General features: G+C 56.0%; 2 protein-coding genes across 2 annotated transcripts; one reads left to right on the top strand and one right to left on the bottom strand.

Moving 5' to 3' along the window:
• Nucleotides 1-530: 530 nt before the first annotated feature.
• Nucleotides 531-4,204, top strand: Six5 (SIX homeobox 5). Its single transcript, XM_051207360.1, has 3 exons — nucleotides 531-1,338; nucleotides 2,075-2,877; nucleotides 3,017-4,204. Exons 1-3 carry the CDS (start codon nucleotides 551-553, stop codon nucleotides 3,583-3,585), a joined length of 2,160 nt encoding a protein of 719 aa, XP_051063317.1. The 5' UTR covers nucleotides 531-550; the 3' UTR covers nucleotides 3,586-4,204.
• A 573-nt stretch (nucleotides 4,205-4,777) lies between these two features.
• Meiosin (meiosis initiator) lies at nucleotides 4,778-19,865 on the bottom strand. The gene is made up of 13 exons (XM_051207208.1): nucleotides 19,795-19,865; nucleotides 16,901-16,991; nucleotides 12,361-12,460; nucleotides 11,260-11,382; nucleotides 10,185-10,421; nucleotides 9,155-9,260; nucleotides 8,450-8,547; nucleotides 7,896-8,051; nucleotides 7,564-7,616; nucleotides 6,662-6,817; nucleotides 6,357-6,568; nucleotides 5,754-5,843; nucleotides 4,778-4,952 (listed from the first exon to the last, which is right to left on the bottom strand). Exons 1-13 carry the CDS (start codon nucleotides 19,863-19,865, stop codon nucleotides 4,784-4,786), a joined length of 1,662 nt encoding a protein of 553 aa, XP_051063165.1. The 3' UTR covers nucleotides 4,778-4,783.
• Between the last annotated feature and the right edge of the window lie 4,842 nt (nucleotides 19,866-24,707).

Here is a 24,707-nt window from a genome sequence, read left to right as displayed (position 1 = left end):
CAGCAGGGCGCCCGCTGCCGTCCGCCCACCACGCCTGCGCGGGCCACGCGCATCCGCTCCGTGGAGCGACGCCTCAGAAAAGTTGCCGAAAACTTTGGAGCGCGTCCCTCCCGCCCCTCCTCCCGCCAGGCCCGCCCCCTCCCCGCGGGGCCGGGAATTCCGAGGGGCGGAGCGCCGCTCGGAGATGGGGAAGGGGGGGCCTGGCCAGGACCCGGGAGGTCGAAGCGGCTTCGCGCCCTCAGCCTTCCTGGGCGGCCCGCTGCCTTCTCCGTTGCCCCGATGGGGAAACTGAGGCCCTGAGCCAGAGGCACACGCAGGGGGCGGCCGAAAGCGCGGCCGGAGGCGGAGGGAAAACAAAGACTCCCGGCAGCCGGGGAGGGGGCGGACACAGACACGGGGACGAACCCGAGCGCGCAGCCGGGTCGAGCCTTGGGGCCGGGAGGGGGGCGGGAGGCCGCGGGGGTGGGGGGCGCGGGCCGGGCTGCGGGGCGAGGCAGGGAAGCCCGCGGGAGGCGGCAGCCGAGGGAGGAACTTCCCAAAGTTGCCAAACATGGCTACCTCGCCTGCCGAGCCGAGCGCGGGGCCGGCGGCCGGGGGGGAGGCGGCGGCGGCGGCGGCCGAGGAGGAGGAGGAGGAGGAGGCGCGCCAGCTCCTGCAGACCCTGCAGGCGGCCGAGGGGGAGGCGGCGGCGGCGGCCGGGGCGGGGGAGGCGGCGGCGGCCTCGGCGTCCCCGAGCGGCCCGGGCTCGCCCCCCGACACCGCGGCCGAGGCGCCCGCCGGCCTCCGCTTCTCGCCCGAGCAGGTGGCGTGCGTGTGCGAGGCGCTGCTGCAAGCTGGCCACGCCGGCCGCTTGAGCCGCTTCCTGGGCGCGCTGCCCCCGGCCGAGCGCCTACGTGGCAGCGATCCGGTGCTGCGCGCGAGGGCCCTGGTGGCCTTCCAGCGGGGAGAGTACGCCGAGCTCTACCGGCTCCTCGAGAGCCGCCCTTTCCCCGCCGCCCACCACGCCTTCCTGCAGGACCTCTACCTGCGTGCGCGCTACCACGAGGCCGAGCGGGCCCGCGGCCGAGCGCTGGGCGCCGTGGACAAATACCGGCTGCGCAAAAAGTTCCCTCTGCCCAAGACCATCTGGGACGGCGAGGAGACCGTGTACTGCTTCAAGGAGCGCTCGCGCGCGGCGCTCAAGGCCTGCTACCGCGGCAACCGCTACCCCACGCCGGACGAGAAGCGCCGCCTGGCCACGCTCACCGGCCTCTCGCTCACACAGGTCAGCAACTGGTTCAAGAACCGGCGACAGCGCGACCGGACGGGGGCCGGCGGCGGCGGAGTGCCCTGCAAAAGGTGAGGGGCCGGCCCTCCTCCTCCTCCTCCTCCTTCTCCGGCCGCTGAGCCCGCGACCCTGCGTGCCCCTCGGCGCACGGGCTGAGCGCGGGGACACCAGGCACCCCCGCCCCACGCACGGGCAGAGGTTCTGGCCGCTGCTCCCAGGTTGGGACTGCGGTGCCGGGGGCAGTGACAAGGGCGGGGGGGGTCTTTGGAGGGGCGGCGGCAAGGGCAAGGGAGCCTTTGTCTAAGGCACCTAGGGTGGGGACCTCACAGCCTGGCCCCTTGGTGACCATCACTAACGCCCACCCCCACGCCCCCTCTGGCCCAGACGGCGTGGTCTGTTGCCTGTCTTTGTTGTGAAACGTGAACCTTCCCCGGCTCCGGTTTCCCTTGTAACCCAAGCCCTTCCCCTCCCACCCCAGCGCCAGGCCTCCAGCTCTGGCCGCCGACGCCCCGGGGGAGGGAAGGGGGAAGGACCGCAGTAGCGGCTGCTGCCTCACTCTGCAGCCACGCGCCTGCTGACCCAGGGGACTTGGGGCAGCCTGGGTGCTCGGCTGCAGGCCAAGGCAACGGGAAAGCCGCCCTCCGCTTAGCCTTCCCGCCATGCTGTGGACCCCAGCAGGGTTTGTGGAGGTTCTGGGGTCCGTGCGGGTCCTCTGAAGGGCTCAAGTAGTTAGCGGGAGCGTGGGTTGCCTCTGCCTCTGGGGCGGTGCGGTCCTCGGACCTCAGACTTAACCCTTTTTCCTGCCAGCGAGTCGGATGGGAACCCCACTACTGAAGACGAGTCCAGCCGAAGTCCGGAGGACCTGGAGAGGGGTGTGGCCCCCGTGGCTGCCGAGGCCCCCACCCAGAGTTCTATCTTCCTAGCGGGGGCCACCCCTCCTGCGACGTGCCCCGCCTCCCCCTCCATCCTGGTGAACGGGAGCTTCCTGGCAGCCAGCAGTCCCCCTGCAGTGCTCCTCAACGGCAGCCCCGTCATCATCAATAGCTTGGCGCTAGGGGAGGCCTCCAGCCTGGGGCCCCTGCTGCTCACCGGAGGAGGGGGTGCTCCTCCACCACAGCCCGGCCCCCAGGGGACCGGTGAGGCCAAGACGTCCCTGGTCCTGGACCCTCAGACGGGGGAGGTCCGGCTGGAGGAGACTCCACCCGAGGCTCCGGAGCCCAAAGGGGCTCAGGGGGCTGTGGCTGGGGCAGCTGGAGAGGAAGCCCCAGGGACCCTGCCGCAGGTAGTCCCCGGCCCCCCGCCTGCCTCCACCTTCTCCCTGGCCCCGGGCGCCCTGCCCTCTGTGGCTGCGCCTCAGGTCGTGCCGCTCTCCCCGTCTTCTGGGTACCCAACGGGCCTGAGCCCCACCTCCCCGCTGCTGAACTTGCCCCAGGTGGTGCCCACCTCCCAGGTGGTGACCCTGCCTCAGGCTGTGGGGCCACTCCAGCTGTTGGCAGCTGGGCCAGGCAGCCCTGTGAAGGTGGCAGCTACAGCGGGGCCTGCCAATGTGCACCTGATAAACTCCGGGGTAGGCGTGACAGCGCTGCAGCTTCCCGCGGCCACCACCCCAGGTACCCTCCCCGCCGGCCTCACCCGGGCTGGGTGGGGGAGCAGCCGTCTGGCCTCTGGCACATCTCTTGCTTGCGGTTAAGCCTAGCGGTCCCTCTGCCTGCCCTCCAGCATCTTGCCCTCCTTCTCTTCTCTCCACAGGGAACTTCCTCCTGGCCAACCCTGTGTCCGGCAGCCCCATTGTCACTGGGGTAGCTGTGCAGCAGGGCAAGATCATCCTCACTGCTACCTTTCCCACCAGCGTGCTGGTCCCCCAGGTCCTGCCACCTGCCCCCAGCCTGGCCCTGCCCCTGAAGCAAGAGCCAGCCATCACGGTGCCCGAAGGGGCCCTCCCGGTGGCCCCTAGCCCCGCCCTCCCCGAGGGTCACACTCAGCCCCTGCCACTGGCCCCTGCTGTCCCCTCTGCCGCCAGCCTGCCTTTCTCCCCGGACTCTGGCCTGCTGCCCAGCTTCCCCACACCCCTGCCTGAGGCTCTGATGCTGTCACCTGCAGCTGTGCCAGTCTGGCCAGCAGGGCTGGAACTGAGCACAGGGGTAGAAGGGCTGGGGGCACAGGCCACCCACACTGTGCTCAGACTGCCAGACCCCGACACCCAGGGGCTGCTCCTGGGGGCCCCAGCAGGCCCTGAGGTTGATGAGGGGCTAGAGGCCGAGGCCAAGGTCCTGACGCAGCTGCAGTCGGTGCCTGTGGAGGAGCCCTTGGAACTGTGACTGCCCGGGCTCATCCCCTCTCCTGACAGTGGTGCTCAAGGTGCTAGGACAGAAGGGGGCACCCTCAGAAGCCGGGCAGCAGCCTGCAGCTCCCGCACTACAGCCCTCAACCCTGAAGGAGCTGCAAGCCCCGAGAAGTCAGAGGAGCCGCCCCGGTCAGGGCGCGTCCTTTCCCCGAGGGAAGTCTCCTGCTACGGTCCTTTCTGCGCTCCACCTGCCCAGTGCAGGGGCACTAGGGGCCCTGACTCGGGCTTTGCCCTCTGCCTGGTACTAGTTGAGGAAGGCCTTGCCAAGTGGCTGATTTCCAGCCAGTACCCTCACCATAACACTATTAATAGGTCCACTGATGCCCAGTGTTCCCAGAACTGCCTGAATCCCAGGGATGGGAGGCCAGAGTGTGGCCCAGAGAGCCCTTCCTGGTGAGGAGGGTTTGATGGGTGCTCAGGGCCCTTCCCCTACTTGCCTGGACTTGAGCCCCAGGATCCAGCCCCAGACCAAAGATCTCCCTGTCCCCTGGGGGCAATTCTGGCCCCTTTGTCTAGTTTGTATCGTAAATCTTTATTTTTCTAGGACATGTTATGCCTCCATTTTGATTAAAGTCAAGTTAACAGACAACAGAGCTATTGGGGTAAGGGTCACCTGCCAAACCCCAAGCCTGGGGCTTTTTGTTTGGGTACCTCTTGAGATCAGGCTGGCCTCAAATCCTGTTTCCTGCCTCAGTCTTCTGAATGCTTGGCATTATGAGCATGGGTCACCCCATCCCAAGACTGATTTCTGGGGTGAAAGGGTTGAGTGCATACCTGTGGGTTTTCAGAAGCAAAGGGCTTCTGGATTGATATGTGGACAGCCCATCCAGGGCCAAGGGATCCAGGACACAGCATTCCTTCCCCTGCTCACAAAAAGGGTTCCATTTCATTTTAAGACAAACAGAGCAGGGAAGGATGCGCTGAAAACACAGGGTTGAAGCATACGATCTGGGAGCTCAGCATTTCATCCGCGGCACCCATCGTGTAAGAACGGGTGGGAAGGACTATGTACAAGGCAGGGCAGAGCCTTGGGTCAGTAAATACACTTCCTCCCTGGGGCGGGGGCTGGGGCTGGGAAGGAGACCCTCAGCAGTGGCTGCTGAGGCCCAGGGGGACAAACATGGGGGGCCTGGGAGCTAAGCAGATGGCAGAGCCAGCAGGGGCTGCCCCTCTCACTGGCAGTGGGGCAAGGGCAGTGAAGCCAGGCCCAAAGACACTTGGGCCCTCTCAGCCAGCAGCTGGTAGAAGGGCTTAGGGGTCTGCCCATCGTCGTCCTCACTGCTGGAGCTCTCCCGCTTGACAATGCGGTTGTGCTGGCGGCTGAACCTGCGTGCCTTAGTGCTGGGGACAGACGGAATTCCTCACACTTGGCTCCTAGGCTCCCTGACTAGTCCTCTGCCCCCAGCACTGACCGAAGCTGGGCTTCAGGGAACCAGAACTCTGCCCCATGGGGCCAGCCTCTCCTTGGGGCTCCAGGTTCTGATGTCTAAATTGGACCTGGCTAGTTTGGAAATGGGCAAGGGGGAGCCGCCCTTGAAGTCGGTGGAAGGGACAGCCCTGGGGAAGGGTGACTAAGAGAGGGGAGGAGGCCAGTGACGGGGGGGGGGGGGGGGATAACTGAAGCTCCGTGTGGCCGAGCAGGCATGGAGGCAGGTCTCTCCCAGCTGCAGGTGACACTATCTGTCACCTCGCAGGCCGTAACCCTTGGGACCCAGGGGCTGGGGGTGCACAGTGGATGAGCACTTGCTCTGGGCTATGGGTTGGAGTCACCAGTGCCCACATAAAGAGCAGACCCTGGCTGTGTGTGCCTGTGTCACAGCTGTAGGAACAGAGACCATCAGGGCCCAAGCGCTTGCTGCCCAGCCACCCTGGCTGAAAAGGCCAGTTAGTCCCCACTCTGTGGGAGGCCTTGCCTCAAGGCAACAAGGCAAAAGCAAAGCAAGGGAAGGACATCTGATGTCCCCCTGCTCTGGCCTCTGCATGACTTGCGTGTGGCACACACCACACATATACAAAGAAAAGGGATTTGTGTTTCACAAGTTCTCAGCCCAGAAAAGCCCGAGCCTGTGAGTAGTCACGAGGCTCTGAGTGAGGGACGAGGGTCACAGTGGCCCCCCATGCTCTCTGGAAGGTGCTTCTCACCAGTATGGCCTCCTCTCCTCCAGAGTCATCCCACGCCACAGTTGAGCCAGCTCCTTGGTGGCAGCTGTGGATGCAGTCCCAGGACAGGCTCTGGGACAGGAAGGAGGAGGTCACAATGGCTACATCCTGGTCCTTGGCTCTTTGTCCCCTGCCAGCCTTCCAGTGCCCCAGTAACCCTCTAGAGACACAGATGTCCCCCAAAGCATACATGGCCGCCACCTCACAGGCTCTCCCTACCACCCACAAACCCGTTCTTCCAGGACTGGCACCTGATCTAAGCCAGCCCCAAGGGCGTTTACAGAAGAGACTCATAGGGCATCCGGCAGGACTGAGCCTGAAGCTCCTGAGGACTCCCTGCTGCCAGTGTGCCCAGCATGCTGGAGATGACAGCTCAGAGAGGGACAGGGCTGATTCAGCCCAGAACCACCTGGAGGCAGTTTTCTTGATGGTGACAGAAGCCAATTTTCTCTGATTCTCAAGTCTGAGCTTGGTTGGGTCTGTTGCGCATGATGGGAAGGCAAAGCGCGGGACCACATGGTCTGGGAGTACGCGTGGGCATGGTAACCTCTTTATACTTCTAAAACCCCCGGGGCCCTCACCCACCGGATGTACTGCTTCCGGTTCATCCTGCAGAACATGATGAAGCCATTGACACACTTTTTCTTCACCTGGCCAGGGCAGGCTTTTCTGTTGTCCTTGGGCTTCACAGGGCCCTGGCTCGCCTGGACCTTCTTGGCCTTCTTGCCAGCTGCCAGCAGCCCAGAAGACTCCCGGGTAGGAGTCCATGTGTAGTCTCTGTCCTCATCACTGGGGGTCTGCAAGCCCATAGGGTTGGCCTGCTTCAGGACAGAAGACTGAGCAAGGAAGAAGCCCCCTGTCCTCCCTGGGCAGATGGCCACCTCTCTCACCTCCTGTCCCCACAAGGAGTCCGTGTCTGTGGACTCAGAGCTGGAGCTGCTGCTGGACAGCACCTCGATGTTCTCACTCAGTGGCAGGTAGCAGTGATCCAGTGAGACTGAGGACTGGAAGTTAGATGGGCCCAGGGGACCCTCAGAGGGTGTGTCCTGGACCAGATGGGGAAGACACTCGCTGACCACAGGATGTGCAGGGCATTAGAAACAGCACAGGTTAGACGCCCTTGCCTGACTCCACACCCTTGGAAACTCAGGGACCTTGATTCAAATGTCCCAACCAGGGGCCTCATGGCATCAATTCACACATGAGGAAATTGGGACTAGAGCAGGGACACAGGCATGTCAGCTGGAGGACACAGGTGCCCCCTCCCACACGTGTGGCCTCAGCCCCAGACCCTGCTGACTCGGTGCTGCCTCCCTCCTGCTCCCTCCTGTGGCTGAGCTAGAGGCAAAGACAAAGCCAGATGATACCAATGGAGTTTTTCCTCCTGAGCTCAGGCTCCACGAGGCCCGTGATGTGACTACCCACTGGAGTAAACTCCATGCTCAGAGAACTGAGACATTTGACCAGATAACTGGTACACTCCTGTAATCCAAGCTCTCTGAAGGCCACGGCAGGAGGATTGCTTTTGAGGCCAGCTGGGATCCAAGAGGCTCTGTCAGACACACAGACGCGTTACACATGCATACAGTAAGCACCGTGGCTCCCGTGAGTGGGTAAAGGTGACAGAAGAGCCCTGTCCCCACCCTGCTTGCTTGGGGGAGTAGCTGTGATCTTAAGCAGGCATTTCCCAGGCCCCTCAAGGTGTGTAGTGAGGACAGACTCAGTAAACTCTCACAAGGATGGAGGTGTGGTATGCTCAGTGAGGGGTTCGAGCCAGGAAGATGGAGCTTACCTTCTCTTGGGAGCCCTCCAGTTCACAGTCAGCAGGCGAAGCCTCCAGGAGACCTGTGAGCAGAGGACTGGCAGGACTAGACGCCCCTCACAGCACCCTGGCCAGCCCCAGTCCCCTTCTCTGACTCTCTCCCCTTTGGGGTTTCCAACTTATGCCCAAGACTTACCCTCAGGCCAGCTGTGAGTGGCAGTTTTCTGGAACTTTCCCTTCACTACATGGGCCCCTCAAAGCCCTCTGGGCATCCACTAAGCCCAGCTCAGGCCCGACTACTTGGTGGGTGGGTGCCCCATGTTTTATGAATGAATGAAGCTCCTCCCACTTTGACAGCCCACCTTCAGTCAAAAAGTAGTCACCGTCCTCCAGGATGTGGCCCGGCAGGGTTTTGCTTGGGGAGCTGAAGAGAGAAGAGCTGAGTCCTAAGATCTCACTCAGGTAGTTCGTCACATGCCAGGTGTTGGTCTGGGAAGACCCCGAGGCCAGTGGGCTCCCTGAAAGGGTCATGACATTCAGGAGTGTGGCCAACCCCAGTGTAGCAGGCTTTGAAGGGATAGTGTCATTCAGGGTCAGGGTGGTATAGGACATTGAAAGGCACAATGCCTGGCAACACGTCAACCAAAAAGGAAAGGTCACGATTACCGTGTGCCAGAGCCAGCAGCCTGAACGCAGCGACCCATAGCTCTGTGTTTAAAAGGTTCTGTAGTGGCTGGCTCGTGAAGATAGGGATTGATTAGCAATGTCTGGCACAGCAATCAGGGGCAGAGCGACTATAGGCAGAGTATGTTTGCCATCCCTGTGGTTAGCAGATCCCCAACCTTCCTGCTCTTCTCTGCCATAGAAGCCCTCTGGAGAGGGAGGTTTAGCAGGCTCACAGCCTACGAGTAATCACCATTGGGGCTGTCCTCTGAGGTCCACGCAGGAAGCCAGGGGTCAATGTCTGAAGCTTCTTTGTCTCTCTCACTGGGAGTGCACAAGAATAGCTTCTGCCTGTGAGAGTTGGAGTCAGAGGAAGACACAGAGCCCTGGGCTGAGGTCAGCTGTGACTTGTGCAGCTCACATGGCCAATTCTATGCAAACCCAGGGGACTCAATCAGCTGGGGCTCCAACCCTCAAGGAGCTCCAGCCTTGTGAGGTGCTCACAACAGAGGGGACCCAAGGTGGGCTTCTGCAGAAGACCCGAGGGCACTAGGAGAGGGCGGCTTCCCAGGTGAATCAGAGAGGCAGATGCTCCAAGCAGAGGGCCCAGAGCCCCAAGCTCAGGGCAGGTAGTGTGGGGGCCGGAGATCATTTGTGCTGATCACTAGAAGGTTGGCAGTAAAAGCAAGAGGAGGCCGACAAGGCCACACAGGTCACATTCTCCAATGCCAAGGAAGAGGCTTGGGCTCTACCTCGAGCCAGCCCCACTAATACAGTCAAGGTCTGGAATAGAGAGGCACTCGATGGATGAGAACAGGCCGGGAGGGCAGAGAGGCAAGGAAGGTCAATGGGTGGCAATCCAGACCTTCATGGGAGCCTGCACCAGCCAGCAGGATGCCATTCCTCATACTCCACAGATGCCTCATCCCCAGCAACTGACACCCTGGGGTTTCCTTACCTGAGACAGGGCTGTGTCCTGGTAAGGAGATAGGGCCTCTGAACCCTGCTCTGAGCCTTCACGTCAATGTCAGGCTCACCATGCTGGGCCCCTGCACCATGGTCACCTAGAGGAGGGGGTGTTCAGAATAAGGTGACTATGACTGTACATGGTCCAGACTCCAAGGCCCCCAAAGACAGGGGGAAGGAGAGGGACCACACTGCCACCAGCCTTCCTCCTCCCATACCCAAACCGGAACCTCTGGCTGCGGTGCCCAAGCCACTGCAGCACCGACTCACACTCTATCAGAAACTGCACTGAAGTTCAGACCCTTAGCACGGAATAAAACTGCCATGACAGCAGTGGTGGCACACACGTGCCCCTGGCCCGTCCCATCCCTGCAAGGCTTCTCCTGAAGTGCAATGCGTCAGACCAATGGGTTAGCCCAGTCACTGCAACATGAATGGCATGTCTAGCCCAAGTCATACAGCCAGCACCCCAGCAAGTCTGGGAGGCCCGGGAAACACGGGGGATTCCATCACTGGACTGAGAACCTGGTCACTACTGTGTCCCCGGCACCTTGCTATGCGTGGCCTAGAGAAGGGACATGAACAGTAGGGGGCATGATGCAGAACTGGGTCCTCTGCAGCCTCAGAGCTGGTGCGAGGCCAAGGCTTGCAGTCCTGTGCTTTTTAGGTGTGTCCCCTTCTCCCCTCTGGTACAGGGACAAGGCCAAGGCACAGTCTGCCTTCTTCAGGAGGCACAAATTCCTCCATGCCCTGATTTGAGACTTGAAGCTTACTCACAAGGATGACCCTGACCTGGTCTCTCCCTTACACAACAAAGGAAAGCTATGGGTGAATGACCCTGAGGAGAGGGGCAGTGCCACCCCATTTGGTGAGGTATGCCTTGTTGCTAGGACTGTCCAGGACCAAATCTGTGAACGAGCACACAAATGCACACCAACATGTACACACACGGGGGGGGGGGGGGGAAGACAAGGAACGCATGCAAATAAAATAGTAAGTTCCTGCTGAGGAAAAGCACCAACTTGTGATGTCATAGGCAACAATGTTCTGAGCCATGTCCAGGAACACCAGCTGGGACCCTCCTCCATCACCTTCTGACAGGGCCGGTGCAGTTGTGGGGTGGGTGCCAGGGCTGAGATCTCTTGGGTAGGTGGCACCTTCCCCGTTTTCTTCCTTCTGACCTGGATGTGCAGTGACCAGATTTTCAGGTTGGTCCAGAGCCAGAGAGCGGCGAGGCTTCTGAGGCCAGGTTGGGCGCTCTGAGAGAATAGAGACCTAGTCAGGGGGCTTCGTGGGGACACAACAATGCCTCAGAATTCGTCTCAGGGAGGGAACTCTTCTGCTCTGGGCTGTCACATTCCAGAGCATTGCCTGGCCTGGCCACTCACCAACACCCCGGGTGTGCCCGCTCCTCTAAAGGAGCTTACTGAAGCCGGGCAGTGGTGGCGCACGCCTTTAATCCCAGGACTCAGGAGGCAGAGGCAGGCAGATCTCTGTGAGTTTGAGACCAGCATGATGCACAGTTGATGTGGTGTTCCACACCAGGCCAATGACACCAGCATTCTGGGTGTATGGCACACACTTAGGAAGTTTCTAAGCACCTCAAATAATTCCAATGTGCAGCCATGACCAGAAACAAGCGATTAGGTAGGCCACAGTCGCGTTTCACAGACTTTTGACACTGAGGTCCTTAAGGGGTTGGGAAGTGAGGGTGTGGTGAGGCTGGACTGGAGCCAGAGCTCTTGGCTCCTACCCTTGGATCTTCCTACCGTCCCACCTCCCCTAGCCCTAGGTCAGGGACAGTAAATGATGACAGTAGCATCCTCCTTGGGCCTTGCAGAGCTTCTGATATGAGTACTACTTGGCAGTGTCTGCTCAAGCTTTTCTGTAACCTTGAGAGGGCCTGGGCTGGTGCCTGTCCCTGTGAGGAAGAAATGAAGGCACAGAGGACAGCATGCCACCCTAGGCCCCAGGACCCCTAGGAAGCCTGGGAGTGGACTCAGGCAAAGACTGGAGGGCCTAGCCCACTGTGTTCCTATAGGAGGAACCTACTCTGCAGCAGCAGCTCCCTGTCCTGCCTCCAGAGACCACATGTACCTGACACTCGGGTGAACTTCTTTCGGGGCCTCGAGCAGGTGCCCCAAAGGCATGACTTCGGAGAGCTGGAGGGGGTGGAGTGTCTCCGCCGGGTTGGTCCAGTAGATGGGTTCCGACTCAGTCCTGTGAGTGGAGAAGGGAGCAGATCAGAGCCCACTCTCCACCTGCACATTCTCCTCCCAGACAAGGCTTCCCAACCCTGGGGTGAGAAGGTTTTCAGGCACACTTTACAAACAAGGAAACTGAAGGTGATGGCTGCACAGCCAAGAGGTCAAAGGGTAGGACAGGAAGGCATAGGAACACAAATGTGTCATCCCAGCACTTAGGAGGCTGAGACAGAAGGGTTATTGCAAGTTTGAGGCCAGTCTGGGTTATACAGCAATACTCTGTCTCAAAAATAAGACAAATGAACAAAAACAAAAGAAAGGTAAAAACAAAAGCAAACTGAGCTGAGCAGGGCGTTCCTTGGCCCAGTCTTCTAAGATTGTTCATCTCTACCTATAGACCTCAGCCCCCGGCCCTGGCCCCAAGTGCCCAGCCTCTCTCCCTGCCTGTGAGTTTCTCACTGTACAGTGCTGGGTGGCTGTGTGCTGTGTCCACCTGTATAACACATTGGGGGGGTGCTGGTGGGCTCCCAATTTATAGATTGCAGGACAGAAGCCCAGAGGGGCTACGGTCACAGCAGAGTCTGAACCAGCATCACCCGTTCAGTGCCATATTCTCCTCCAGTCACATTGGCTGCCTGTCCCAAACATTCCATTTCCTCATGCCCACATGCTCTTGGTCAGAGCGGTTCTGCAGTTTGGCAGGGTTTCTTTGTGATGTCCTTGAAGACCAAGCTCTCAGGCTTCCTCCTCCCAACTCCAAAACAGTGTCCATGTTTTGCTTTGTTTCCTTGAGAGTGGGTCTTGCTCCGTAGGTTAGGCTGGGCTGGAACTCACTGTGTAGCCTAGGCCGGCCTCTGGGTGCTGGAGTAGCAGGGTGAGCAGTCACATCTGGGTCTCCTATGGCACCTTGCTTACCTGTCTGATGTAGTCATCTTCCCAGGAAAACGTGTGGTATAGACGCATTGGAAGCGGAACTGCTTACCCACAAATCCACCTTTGTTATTGCTGCCGTGGAGCTTGAGCAAAGCCTTGGCCACATCAATGCTTCTCTGGAGGTACTGGATGTAGTGCAGGACACGCAGCAGGATCTCCTTCTGCACATAGACAGGGTTGAGAGTGGGCATACTGCCCACCTGTCCTCTCTGCCCCAGAGGCAGATATTGGCACATACTGTTCAGCTCCTGGCAGCAGGTCCTCTGCTCATACTTACTTCCCTATCTGGCCTCTTCTCCCCACAAGCCCTCCCACCCGCCTGATGCTCCTCTGAACTTCAGCATGGCCCCCTTCCCTTCTGACCATCTCGCCCAGGCTGGGTCAGCTTCCCACATCCCAGCACACTGTAATAGCCTAGACTTTCTCTCCACCTCCACATCAGCCACACTGCTGGCTGTTATCTGTTGCCATGTTCTTCTCTGCCTTTGACCTTGAGCTAGCTGAGGCAAGACATTAGCTAACTTATTTCCATATTCCAGAGGCAGAGAAGGAGAGGTCACTCATCCAGGAGCCTTTAAAGCAGATTTCTCACAGCACCCAGCAGGGTGCTTCTGGCCAGTGGGCAGATACCGCCTGCCCCACGCTGCCACTAAATACTTCTTGAGCTGCTACAGGAGATACAAAACTAAAACTAGAACACTCCTGTAATCCCAGTACTTAGGAGGATGAGGCAGGAGGATTGCAAATTCCAGGACAATACAGGTTACATAGCAAGACTCCATAGAAAGAGAGAGAGAAGAAAAGGACAGAGAGAGAGAGAGAGAGAGAGAGAGAGAGAGAGAGAGAGAGAGAACCCTTCCAGAAACACACACACACAATTTTTAAAAGGCTTAGTCAGTGCTTGGATGAGATTATCTTCAAGGGGGTCTCAAGGGACTGGAAGAGAGTGCACCCAGGAGGCAGGCAGATCTCTGAACTGTCAGGAGAGCACCGAGCAGGTGTCTTTCTTAGACTGGCGTGCCTAATGCCAGGCTCAAAACAGGGCACACAGAAGCCTTTGTAGTTGTGAAGAGATGTACACAAATGCTCCAAGTAAAGGTAGTTGGATTCCATCCCTGATTTCAAGATCGAAGGCTGTTTCTGTTTTTCTGTTTTGTATTTGAGAGAGTGTCTCACTATGCACCCCAAGCTGGCCTGGAACTGGTGACCCTCCTGCTTCAACTTCCCAAGTGCTGGAACTATAGGCATGGCCTCCATACCCAGCTAGAAGGCTCGTCTTGGTGCTTTAGGAACGTGATCTGACAGCTACAACTATAAGACAAAACTTCAGAAACCATCTCCAGTTAAAGCAGGTCTTAAATTATCACAACAGAGACTTCATTCAACAAACGTCTACTGAACACTGAGTGAATGAATGATTGAAGGCACAGGCCTTTAGAATGATGTACTCTCTTTCTCTTTCCCTGTCTCCAACCTCCCACCTCCCAGGTATTTCTGAACAATCTGTTCCTTCAAGAATGTCTTCCTTTTTTTTTTTTTTTAAACAAAACAAACCACATAGGTTTTCGTAGTTGTTCTGTTTTGACTGGTTGACTGATGGATAGATTGAGAGAGAGAGAGAGAGAGAGAGAGAGAGAGAGAGACAGGATTTCTCTGTGTAGCTTTGGTTGTCCTGGGACTCACTCTGTAGACCAGGATGGCCTCGAACTCACAAAGATCCACCTGCCTCTGCCTCCTAAATGCTGGGATTAAAGGCATTTGCCACCACCACCAGGCCTATTTTGTTTTTAAATAGGATCTCACTATATAGATCTGGATGTCTATGTAGTCCGGGCTAGCCTTGAGCTCACAGAGATCCATCTGCCTCTGCATTTGAGTGCTGGGATTAAAGGTGTGAACTACCATGCCCAGCCTTCTTTATGAATTTCTTAAACCAAAGGGTGAGCTTGTCCAGGGGCTAGAGAGTTGGTTCAGTAGTTGAGAGCATTTGCTGCTCTTGAAGAGGACCTGGGTTCATGCAGGACAGGAGGCAATCAATCATCCAGAGTGGTGGATGGATACCTAAGACACAAGGAAGCCACACAATCAGGTGGACGCCTTCCTCCAGTAAGATGGACTGACTCCAGAGCCTGGGCAGATTGAAATGCAGAGTGTACATTGGCCAGGGGGCCGGGAGGGAACCCAGACAGAGTGTGGAGGGGGCAGGGGGCCTGAGCCTGGGAGAGGATACATGGTAGGGAAGTCAGCTGAATGGGCTGGTGAGGGTAAATAAATGCCTCAGAGGGTAAAAGCACTCGATGCACAGGCCGATGACCTGAGCCCCATCCCCAGATCCCAGTGTAGAGGAGAGAACTGATTCCTAAAATTTGTTCTCTGACCTCTATAAACATGCCAGACATGTGTGCTCCCTTTTCTCTCTCACACATACATTAATAATTTTTTTAAAGAGAGAGAAGTAAGCCAGACAGTGGCGGCGCACATCTTTAATCCCAGCACTCGGGAGGCAGAGGCAGGGAGATCTGAGTTTGAAGCCAGCCTGGTCTACAGAGAGAGTTCCAGGTCAGCCAGGGCTGCACAGAAACCCTGTCTTGAGAACAAAACAAAAGCAAAAAACAGAAAGGGGGGTGAAGGAAGGCAGGCCTGCCGATACAGACCCATGATCCCAGCCACTCAGGAGGTAGAGGTAAAGTTTAGGCCAGCCAAGATTACAGAGTGAGCTGAAGGCCAGCCTGGCCTTTAGTGAGGCCTTCTCGCAGGGGTCAGTAGGGTGCAATGAAGAGTAGTATTACCTAGTATGCACGAGGCCCTGGGTCCCACGCTCGGTACTACACATACATTACTTATTTTAAATAGGAAGGTGAGGACCGAGAGCAAGAGAGTGGGTCACCAGATAGCAGCTCTAGCTGATCTTCTGTAGGACCCAGGTTCTATTCCAAGCACCCAAGGGTGGCTCACAACCACCTCCAGGGAATCCAACACCCTCTTCTGTTACAGTCACACATTCAGGGAAAACACCCATGCACATAAATAAAAAAAAAAATTAAATAAAAGATTAAAAGAAAGGCAGACAGCCCTAGAGATTATTCCAAAGGAGGTGGCATCTCAGTCACAGACTATTAGACTCATTCCTTGAGGACAAGAACTGTGTCTGTCTCATCCATGGCTTCCTAGACTCCTGTAACAGTACCTATACACACCAAATATGCAAATACTTGAGGACATAGGAAAATTCCTCCATAGTCCCATCCCAGTCCCAAAGGCGGCCACAACCTAATCCCGAGCCTGTAAATAGGCTGTTTTACAGAGCAGGGGGATTTACAGATGCCGCTGAGTAAGGGTCTGGAGATGGAGAGATGACTTGAGATTACCCACATGAGCCCGGTGCAGTCATGAGGATCTTTGTAAGAGGGAGGCAGGCAGGAGGGTCAATGGTGGGAAGACCATTTAAGAGCAGAGGAGCCCTAAAGAGACTTTACTGATGGTTTGCAGGGGATGTGAGGGCGTTGTAAGTTGCCAAAGGAAAAAATAATGCACTCTTCCCTGAGTCTCTCTCTGAACTCAGGGCCTTGTGTGTCCAAGGCAAACCTCTACCTCTGAGCTACCCTTCCCAGTCCTCTGTTTACAGCTGTATTCTGAATCAAGGGCTCCCTAAGCTGCCCATGCTGTTTTGAACTCACTCTATAGCCCAGACAGACCTCAAACTTGCCTTTCTCCTGCCTTAGCCTCCCAAGTGCTAGAATGAAAGGCACCCTCTGTACTTCACCCCACCCCAAGGGTGAAACCCAGAGCCTTGCACATGATAAACCACAGGCCAAGACATTACTTTTGTCCTGCGGTATTGTTTAGGAATCGAAGTTGTCTTTTTATTTTATTTTATTTTTGGTTTTTTGAGACAGGGTTTCTCTGTGTAGCCCTAGATGTCCTGGAACTCGCTCTGTAGGCCGGGCTGGTGGCCTCTATCACAGAGATGGCCGGCCTCTGCCTCCTGAGCTCTGGGATTACTTACTCTTTCCCTTAGTAACTGAGGAGTGCCAGGCAGCAGCTGGGAGCTGGGGCTCCTGCTCTGCTGTGACCTCTGCCTATACTTTCCACTCCTAGTTCCCTTTGCCTCTTTCTCTGTGTGTTATGTGCATGTTCATGTGGGTGCCAGTGTGAACATACATGTAGAGGTCAGAGGTAATCTTCAGTGTCATTCCTCAGGGGTTTTCCCTCCCTCCCTCCTCCCTCCTTTCCTTTTCTCTTTTAGAACAGGGTCTCTCAATGTGACCTGAGCTCACTGGCTCATTAGGCTAGGTTGGCTGGCCAATACAAGCATGCACTAAGGTACCTCACGGCATGTGCTTCTGGGACTGGAGCTCAAGTTCACATGCTTGAGTAACAAGTGCTGACTGAGTTGTCTCCAGCCCCTGTTCCATCCCCCACCTCGTATCCAGAAAGAATCCCACAGGGCTGGGGTATAACTCAGTGGTACAGCGCCTGCTGACTTTGGGTGAGGAACAGGCCGCTTCAAGTCCATCACTGAGAGGGCCTGCATGCAGTTCCCGGGAGGCCCCTTACTGCCCCGACGCCCCCCACTCCCTCCTCTCCCTCAGGCCCCACACCTTGGTGTGCTTCTTGTTTCTGGTCTTCATAGTCACAGGGATCAGCAAGGCCAGCTCTCGAAGCTTGTTTGTGTGGTTCTTCTTATCCTTCCTGTTTGGGGACGAGAGCCAATTTTGGTTAAATGTAGCTTTTGGAGACAAGGTGATGTGATCATACTGCCTCAGCCTCTCCAGTGCCCAGATGACAAGATGAGCCACCACACATAGCTTTAAAGGTTTGCTACCTGCCCCCAAACCGAAAGTCTCAGGTCGAGGCTGCCCCCTACCCCCAGCTGGAGCACCCAGGACAGTCTCAGGCACCATCAGTATGTATCATTTTCCTTTGTCCCTTAGACAAATGGGTCCCCAAATCTTGCCCACCCTCCACCTGCTTGTTTAACCCCCGATCTTTGCATGGCCATCTTCAAACCCTCACAAGACTCTCAGCCTCCCATCCGGCCTCCTGAACTTTTGTTTCTGGGGCAGCAGGAGCTTTTCTGAAACACAAATCTGACTGTGTCACCTCCTTGCTAAGGAGCATTTTGGGCTTTTTTAATTTGTTTGCGACAGTCGGACTCAAACTCAGCAGTCCCCCGGCTGTAGTCTTCCAAGGACTGGGACTACAAGCCACTGTGGCTCACAGTGCCCTGTCCTTTCTGGCCCAGCTGGCCTCTTTGGTCTCAGGGTTCCGTTGGCTCTTCCATGCTGACTGACCGTCACTGCACAGGGTGGGCGAGCTCAATGTCCCTGCAGTCCTTCACTATCACTGTGTCCCTGGCACTCGGGGAACTCAGTGTGTGTTTGCTAAAGGCAACTTCCAGGGCCTAATCCCCAGCTGCATAATTCATGAGGTCCCCATGCTGGCACATACACAGCGCCACCCCTCCCCCACTAAGTGAAGCCGGAAAGAAAGATGAGGGCTTCCTCTCCCAGATTACACCCCACCCCACTGCCCACAGGGCTCCTGTGGGCGCTCTAGCACCCGTCACCAGCTCTCCTCACACCTTCCTCAGAACCTTCCGTCGCCAGCTCGAGTACCCTGTCCACACCAAAGCAGCCCTCCTGGCAGGGAGGCAGTGTTGCTCCAGGCTTGGTGCTCCGTGCTGAGCCTCTCATGGAGAGGGTGGGTTTCCCTAGGCCCTACCTGTGAGCGACCAGTCTCTGTGTGAGAGACTCACACACCTTCCTAACCGAACTCCAGATTTCTAGAAGACTCTGTCTGGGCTGAGAATGTGACTCAGTGGTCCTAGAATTCACCAGTGAAAGCCAAGCTGGGCAGGGCGGCAGGCCTGTTAACCCAGCATTTGGGAGGTGTAGCAGGAGGCTCAGGAGCTTAGAGTCACCCTAAGTTACACAGTGAGTTTTGCAGCTAGCTGGGCTACATGAGACCCTGTCTTAAAAATAAAAATAAAGTAAAACTAAAAACCCAAATCAAAAACAAAACAAAAAACACCAAACCTAAATTAGCAGAGAAAGCTATGGGTGTGGCTCACTTGCCTAGCCTGCCTGAGATGCTGGATTCCTTTACATACACTGAAGAAAAAAAAGAAAGGAAGAGGGGATGAAGAAATGGCTCAGCGCTTGGGCTGCTCCTCCAGAGGTCCTGAGTTCAATTCCCAGCAACTACATGGTGGCTCACAGCCATCTGTAATGGGATCCCTCTTCTGGTGTGCATGAAGACAGGTCGCTCATAAACATGAAATGAATAAATATTTTAAAAAGAAAGAAAGAAAGAAAGAAGAAAAGGAAACACAAAGAGGGGGTGGGGTATCAAGCAGACCGGATATGGACTCATCTTGCCCTCCCTAGGGAGGGTCTGCTTGATAGGGAAGATAGAGCCAAGGCAAGCAGAGCCCCAGCGAAAGCGTCCAGTCCTCGCCCGGGACCAGCCATGTCCGGGCACTCCTGAATTCAGCTACGTTTCTGCCCTCTGCAACTGAGTGTCTTTACTATTGTAGAGAGCCCTTGTCTAGAACGGGGAAACTGCCGATGACAAAGATTCCAGGACGCATGATACTTCATTTTCCCCGGGGCTCTTTCAGAGCACAGTACCTACATAGAGGACAAGAGCAAAGGAGGGGCCTAACTGTGATGTTGATGAATGAAGGAGGAGGCTTGAATGGACATCCAGTCAGGGGAAGACAGTAAGATGGACTCCAACTGCTTTCAATTTGTCCAGATTGGATGGATGGAGAGGGAATCCAATCTAACCCTCAATCTGCTATATGAATCCCCCTTTTCAGGCTCCTACAGCTGAGGATGTAGCTCAGTAGTAGACGGTTACCATCATGCATATGTCCCCCTCACCCCAGCACTCAAAGCACCTAACATTTTATAACTGCTTAATGGGCACGTGAATAAATGTGGGAATAAAAGAAAGAGCATTTAAGGACCTCAGACTTAGAGGGGCTGGAGAGACGGTTCAGCAATTACGAGCACTTGCTGCTCTTACAGAGGATCTAGGTTGCAATCCCAGCACCCACAAAATGGCTCACGACTCTTTGTACTGCCAATTCTAGAGAGATATGGTGCCCTCTCCTGGCCTCCACAGGCACTACACGAACAAAACAAAACAGAAAAGTAAAGAAGAAAAAAAAGAGAAAAAAAAAAAAAAAAAAAAAAAAAAAAAAAAAGAGCACCAGAATGTGGATGTAGTATAGTTATTTTTTAAAAAAGTTCCTTAGTACCTCACAGAAACCCCCACGAACATCAAAGCCTGAAATCACCTCAGAACCCTCTCTGGGAAATGGCGGGAATATTCCCATCTGCTTCTTTGTAAGGTGGCTGTAATGGTTACTAGATACAATCAAAGGACTGAATAAGCAATCTGGAAACAGTAAGTGTTTAGTAACATCACGTTGCTACTATTACTTCTATTGGGTCTATACTGGGGGTGCTGGAGGAAGGGCCATTACCTGTCAGTAGGACTCAGAGAACCAGCCCTCAGCTCATCAGGGAAATACATGTATCTGCCGGAACCCAACATCTGCACAGAGAGAAACAAACTATTAGTGACCTTGGGACTCCAAAATGAATGGGGCAAATAATGCACACCCTTGCCCACCCCCATGGTGCATCTTTAGAAGCATCCAGAGATCCTAAAATTAGGTCATAACTATGGGCACAAGAATCCAAATTGAAACCCTAAACTCTAAATATGGGATCACAAATCTCAAATGGTAAATTTAAGCTACTAAAATTTGTATCTAAAACCAGCCAATTCCCAGACATTGATCTCAGAATTCAGACATCAATAATGGGATGCCAAAGGCTGAAATAGAACTGTCTAGTATGAAATCTGTAGCTTGAGACCTCTAGAAAGGGGTAATGGATGAGTAGCTCGGGCTGTCCTAGAATTCACTATGTAGATCGGGCTGCTCCTGAACTCACAGAGATTCACCTGGCTCAATCCCTCCCAGCTAGATGGTGATATTAATAGATGAAAGCTGACTTTAAAATCCCAAAGTGAGCTTTTTCAGGGGACTTGGATTTGATTCCTAGCACCCACATGGTGGCTCACAACAGTCTCTAACTCAAGTTCCAGGGGATCTGATACCTTTTTCTGATCTACTCCAATTACGTACATATATGCAGGCAAAACGCATAATTTTTTTTAAAAAAAATTAACCCCAAAGTGAGCCAGGCTTGGCAGTCCATGCCTTTAATCTCAGGACTCAGGAAATAGAGGCAGCCAGAGTTCTCTGAGTTCCAGGCCAGTTTTTGAGACCCTCTTTCAAAAAACAATAAACAGCAACAACAAAACATACAAAAAGAAATAAAGAAGGGAAGGAAGAAAGAAAGAAAGAAAAGAAACCACCAATAAATACATAAAATCCCAAAGTGAGGGTCAAATCCCCCAAAGGCGTTTCCAAACCCAAATCTAATATTGAAATCCTGGATGTGCAAAATGTGTCTATTGACCCTCAAATAGGACCCTAATCCTATTATCAAGATCACAAATCACACCTTTTTATTTATTTTTTCTGACAGGGTCTCGGCAGACTTATCGGCTTTTGTAGCCCAGGCTGGACTCCAACTCATGCAATATTATACATGTGAATTAACACACCCAACTCAAACCACAAGCGTTAACGCTGAAAAGCCCAAATTTGGAGGACTACCCAGGGTCCTCCAAAACAAAACTCACCCTGTACACACACACACACACACACACACACGCGCGCGCGCACGCACGTGTCTCGTGTCCTACATAAATATCTGCAGACTCCAAGCTGTCCCTACAGGTTCTTAAGTTGTCATCTTCTTAGAAAACATGGATCTCACGAGTGCATCCCAGGGGGACCTAGAACTCTGAATGGACGCCTGTGCTCCCTCACTCAGGGGGTAGGGGGACACTCGAGGCCTCGAAATTCAGTCTCAAAGACCCAGACTGTGCCGCACCCCCAGATGCTACTTCCACCCCTCAATAGTCAGTCCCCACTGACACCGGAAAAGCCCCAACCCTGCCAAGTCCGACCCCTGGAACCCCAGATCTCCCATCTTCAGGTTCCAAAAGCCGAGCCTCAAAGAGCCGACCCCCGTGTCTCCAGCGCCACTCAGATAGAACTTTCCAGAAGTCCAGCTTTAGCCTAGGCTGGGCCTCAGAGCTGCCTGGCGCCCTGCGGTCCTGTCCCACTGCGAAGCTCCGCGGCGGCGGCAGCAGCAGCAGCGGGAGCAGCGGGAGCAGCAGCGGGAGCAGCGGGAGCAGCGGGAGCAGCGGGAGCAGCAGCAGCAGCAGCAGCGGGAGCAGCGGGAGCAGCGGGAGCAGCGGGAGCAGCAGCGGGAGCAGCGGGAGCAGCGGGAGCAGCAGCAGCAGCAGCAGCAGCAGCAGCGGGAGCAGCGGGAGCAGCGGGAGCGGGAGCAGCGGGAGCAGCGGCAGCGGGAGCAGCGGGAGCAGCAGCGGGAGCAGCGGGAGCAGCGGGAGCAGCGGGAGCAGCGGGAGCAGCGGGAGCAGCGGGAGCAGCGGGAGCAGCAGCGGGAGCAGCGGGAGCAGCGGGAGCAGCGGGAGCAGCAGCGGGAGCAGCAGCGGGAGCAGCGGGAGCGGCAGCAGCAGTGGGAGCAGCGGCAGCAGCGGGAGCAGCGGGAGCAGCGGGAGCGGGAGCAGCGGGAGCAGCGGGAGCAGCGGGAGCAGCGGGAGCAGCGGGAGCAGCAGCGGGAGCAGCGGGAGCAGCGGGAGCAGCGGGAGCAGCGGGAGCAGCGGGAGCAGCAGGGCCACGGCCGCCCGGTGCGGCTTCGGGGGCCGCAGGCTCCGCGCTACCCGGCCAGCTGGGACACCCGGGCACCCTCCGCCCCGCACGCGCTGCCCACCAGCACCCGCCTCGAGACTTGCAAAAACGGCGTCACGGCTCGACCTCCGTCCGGGCGCTGGGCCCAGGCCCGGGCCGCCCGATGTGCGACGACAGCAGCTGGCGCGGTCCCCAGGGGCGCCGGGCCGCGTGCTCCCGAGGCGCGGGCCGAGGCAGGAATGGCAGGGCGCGAGGCTGTCGCCCGCCGTCGCCGGGGCGCCTGAGGCGAGGAGGCCACGCCCCCTCCGCGTTCCCGCCACGCGGTGCCGGGCGGAAGCAGAGAAGGCGTTGAAAAGGGGCAGGGCGGCGAGGAGCGGCCCATGCGCACGCGCACGCCGGCCCCGCAGCTCGGGCATGTGCTCCTTCTCCCGCGCCCGCAGTGCCGACCAATCAGCTCTCGTTCCACTACCCGCCTTTCCTCCGGGCCACGCCCCCTCGCCTTGCCCCGCCCCCCGGCCATTTGGAGTGAGGTGTCAGGACTCCCCCTGCTGGCCCTCCTGTGTCCCCGTCCCACCCTTTCCCTTCAGTGCACAGCTGATTAAAGACAGCCGTGTGCCGGGCACCTTGTGCCAGGCTGATAGTTTTGCCAACTTTCCTTGAGATGAACTTGTACAGACCTGAAGGGGAGGAGGACAGTTACTGTAACATGCAAACAAAGTAACCTTTGTTTGTGTCTGTGTGTGGGGTCAGGGCTCGCTATGTAGCCCAGGCTTGCCTAGTGCTTGTGACCCTTCTGCCTCAGGTGCTAGAAGGCAAGGTGTGCACCACCATGAGGGGCTACAAACTATACAAGTGTTTATTTTTTTAATATTATTATGTGTACATGGGTGCGTGTCGGGGGAGGCATGTGCATATCCGCGCAGGTGTCCTCGGAGGCCAGAGGTATCATAACCCCCCTCGAGCTGGAGTTACAGGCAGTTGTGGGTGCTGGAAGCAAATTCAGGTTCTCTGCAAGAGCGATATGTGCTCTTAACAGCTGAGAAATCTTTCCAGGCTTATTTGTTTACCTTTATTTTTTGACATAGGTTCTCACAGCCTTGAACTCAGTATGTAGGTAGACCAGGCTGGCCTCCAACTCACAAAGACAATCTCTGTCTGTCTCCGGGGTGTTGGGATTAAAGGTGTGTGCCACCATGGCCATCCCAAACTGTACATTTTTAAAAAGCTTTCTTGGGCCCCTGCTGCCAATACTCAAGTCCTGTGTCCCATCCCTGGGACTCGTAGTGGAAGGAGGGAAATTAACTCCTGAAAGTTATTCTCTAACTTCTGTTGATACTCTGGCTTCTTCCTCTCCCCTGGTCCTGTTCCTGCTCCTGACTCCTTCTCCCGCCCCAGTGGTTTCTCCTCAGCACCCACCTGTCACTCCACGACAGCCCTCTCCCGGGCCTGTGCCTTCTCCTTAGGGAATTTTTCCTGGTCGCAGGGGCTCTCTGATGCTCGGGTTCTCCCCACCCTGGGATGGATCTGCTCCAGGAGACCTTCCCTCGCACAGGGATCTGTCTTTGACAGGTGATTTGATCACTCCTCACTGGCAGCTCAAAGGCTGTCAAAGGTTGCATGGCTGCATCGTGCATGTGTTAGGTGGCTGCATAACGACTCTGCATGCAGAGGCCAACTGCAGCTCCATGGCTCCAGTCTCAAGGACCCCAACTGCTGGGCCTCGTCCTAAACTGCTCCCTTTCCCTGGAATAACAAGCACCTCTCCCTGTTCTCTTTCCATTTCTGCTCCCGATCCGTCAGCATCTACCCCTCCCTTCGCTCCCTTTCCCAGCAAACTCCTTGTGGGTTCGTTGTTGAGTTTGGTGGATGGTGTTTCATCCCCAGAAGCTGAAGCAAAGAACATCCACACTCACTCACATAAGTAAAATAAATAAAAGCACATTCTTCTATACATGAATATGGGAATTGTGTGTGTGTGTGTGTGTCTTCAGACATTCTCTAGACACCTAGCTATGACGAGCACCTCGGGTTAACTGTCTCAGCTCAGAGTGCTTTCCAGTAATGATGTGGACAGAGAGCCTTAATCTACTAGATTCACCTTAACTTCTAGAAATTTGGGCTAGTTCTTAGCAGGGTTATCCAAAGTGGTCAAAAGTCACAAACTATTCACTCAAGGTACATAAGGAGTCCTGCCCTTCTGGATTTTCTGCTCCACCTGGGATATAAACAGTCTCATAGTTCCGGCGCTTTCCTCACTCCAATATCTTGTTTTTGTTATTTGTGAGTGAGGAGGTACGGGTAGGCAAAAGTGGGGTGGTAGATGGAGGTGAGGGATGGGAGGGAACGTTTGGGAAAACGCACACATTATCAATTGTTAAATAACACAAATAAGTCGATTTTTTTCTTCTTCTTTATCAACTCTCCATCCCTCACCAACAGTCCCTTTCAATAGCTTCAATTCCCTTTTCAAGGGCCTCGGGCCAAAATGGAGACGGCTGGACTCCATTTCCCAGAGAGCTTAGCGGGTGAATTTTCTGCGCCTGCGTAGCTGTGTGCCCTTTGCCTCCTGGGAATTTGAGTCGTTCTATTCTCAACCCTACTTG

Source organism: Phodopus roborovskii, unplaced genomic scaffold, assembly GCF_943737965.1.
Source record: "Phodopus roborovskii unplaced genomic scaffold, PHOROB, whole genome shotgun sequence".
NCBI classification, from domain to species: Eukaryota; Metazoa; Chordata; class Mammalia; order Rodentia; family Cricetidae; genus Phodopus; species Phodopus roborovskii.
The sequence above is the reverse complement of the archived record's forward strand: the minus strand, read 5'-3'. Positions and strand labels throughout refer to the sequence as shown.

What these genes read in the sequence shown, in the direction of transcription:
- Six5 (XM_051207360.1), top strand. Translation starts at nt 551, where the DNA reads ATGGCTACCTCGCCTGCCGAGCCGAGCGCGGGGCCGGCGGCCGGGGGG. An exon ending in GGCGGAGTGCCCTGCAAAAG is followed by an intron (nt 1,339 to 2,074) that starts GTGAGGGGCCGG and finishes TTTTCCTGCCAG; the next exon opens with CGAGTCGGATGGGAACCCCA. An exon ending in TCCCGCGGCCACCACCCCAG is followed by an intron (nt 2,878 to 3,016) that starts GTACCCTCCCCG and finishes TTCTCTCCACAG; the next exon opens with GGAACTTCCTCCTGGCCAAC.
- Meiosin (XM_051207208.1), bottom strand. Translation starts at nt 19,865, where the DNA reads ATGTTGGGTTCCGGCAGATACATGTATTTCCCTGATGAGCTGAGGGCT. An exon ending in TGTTGCCTATGACATCACAA is followed by an intron (nt 9,261 to 10,184) that starts GTTGGTGCTTTT and finishes CCCCTCCTCTAG; the next exon opens with GTGACCATGGTGCAGGGGCC. An exon ending in AACCGGAAGCAGTACATCCG is followed by an intron (nt 5,844 to 6,356) that starts GTGGGTGAGGGC and finishes TTCCTGTCCCAG; the next exon opens with AGCCTGTCCTGGGACTGCAT.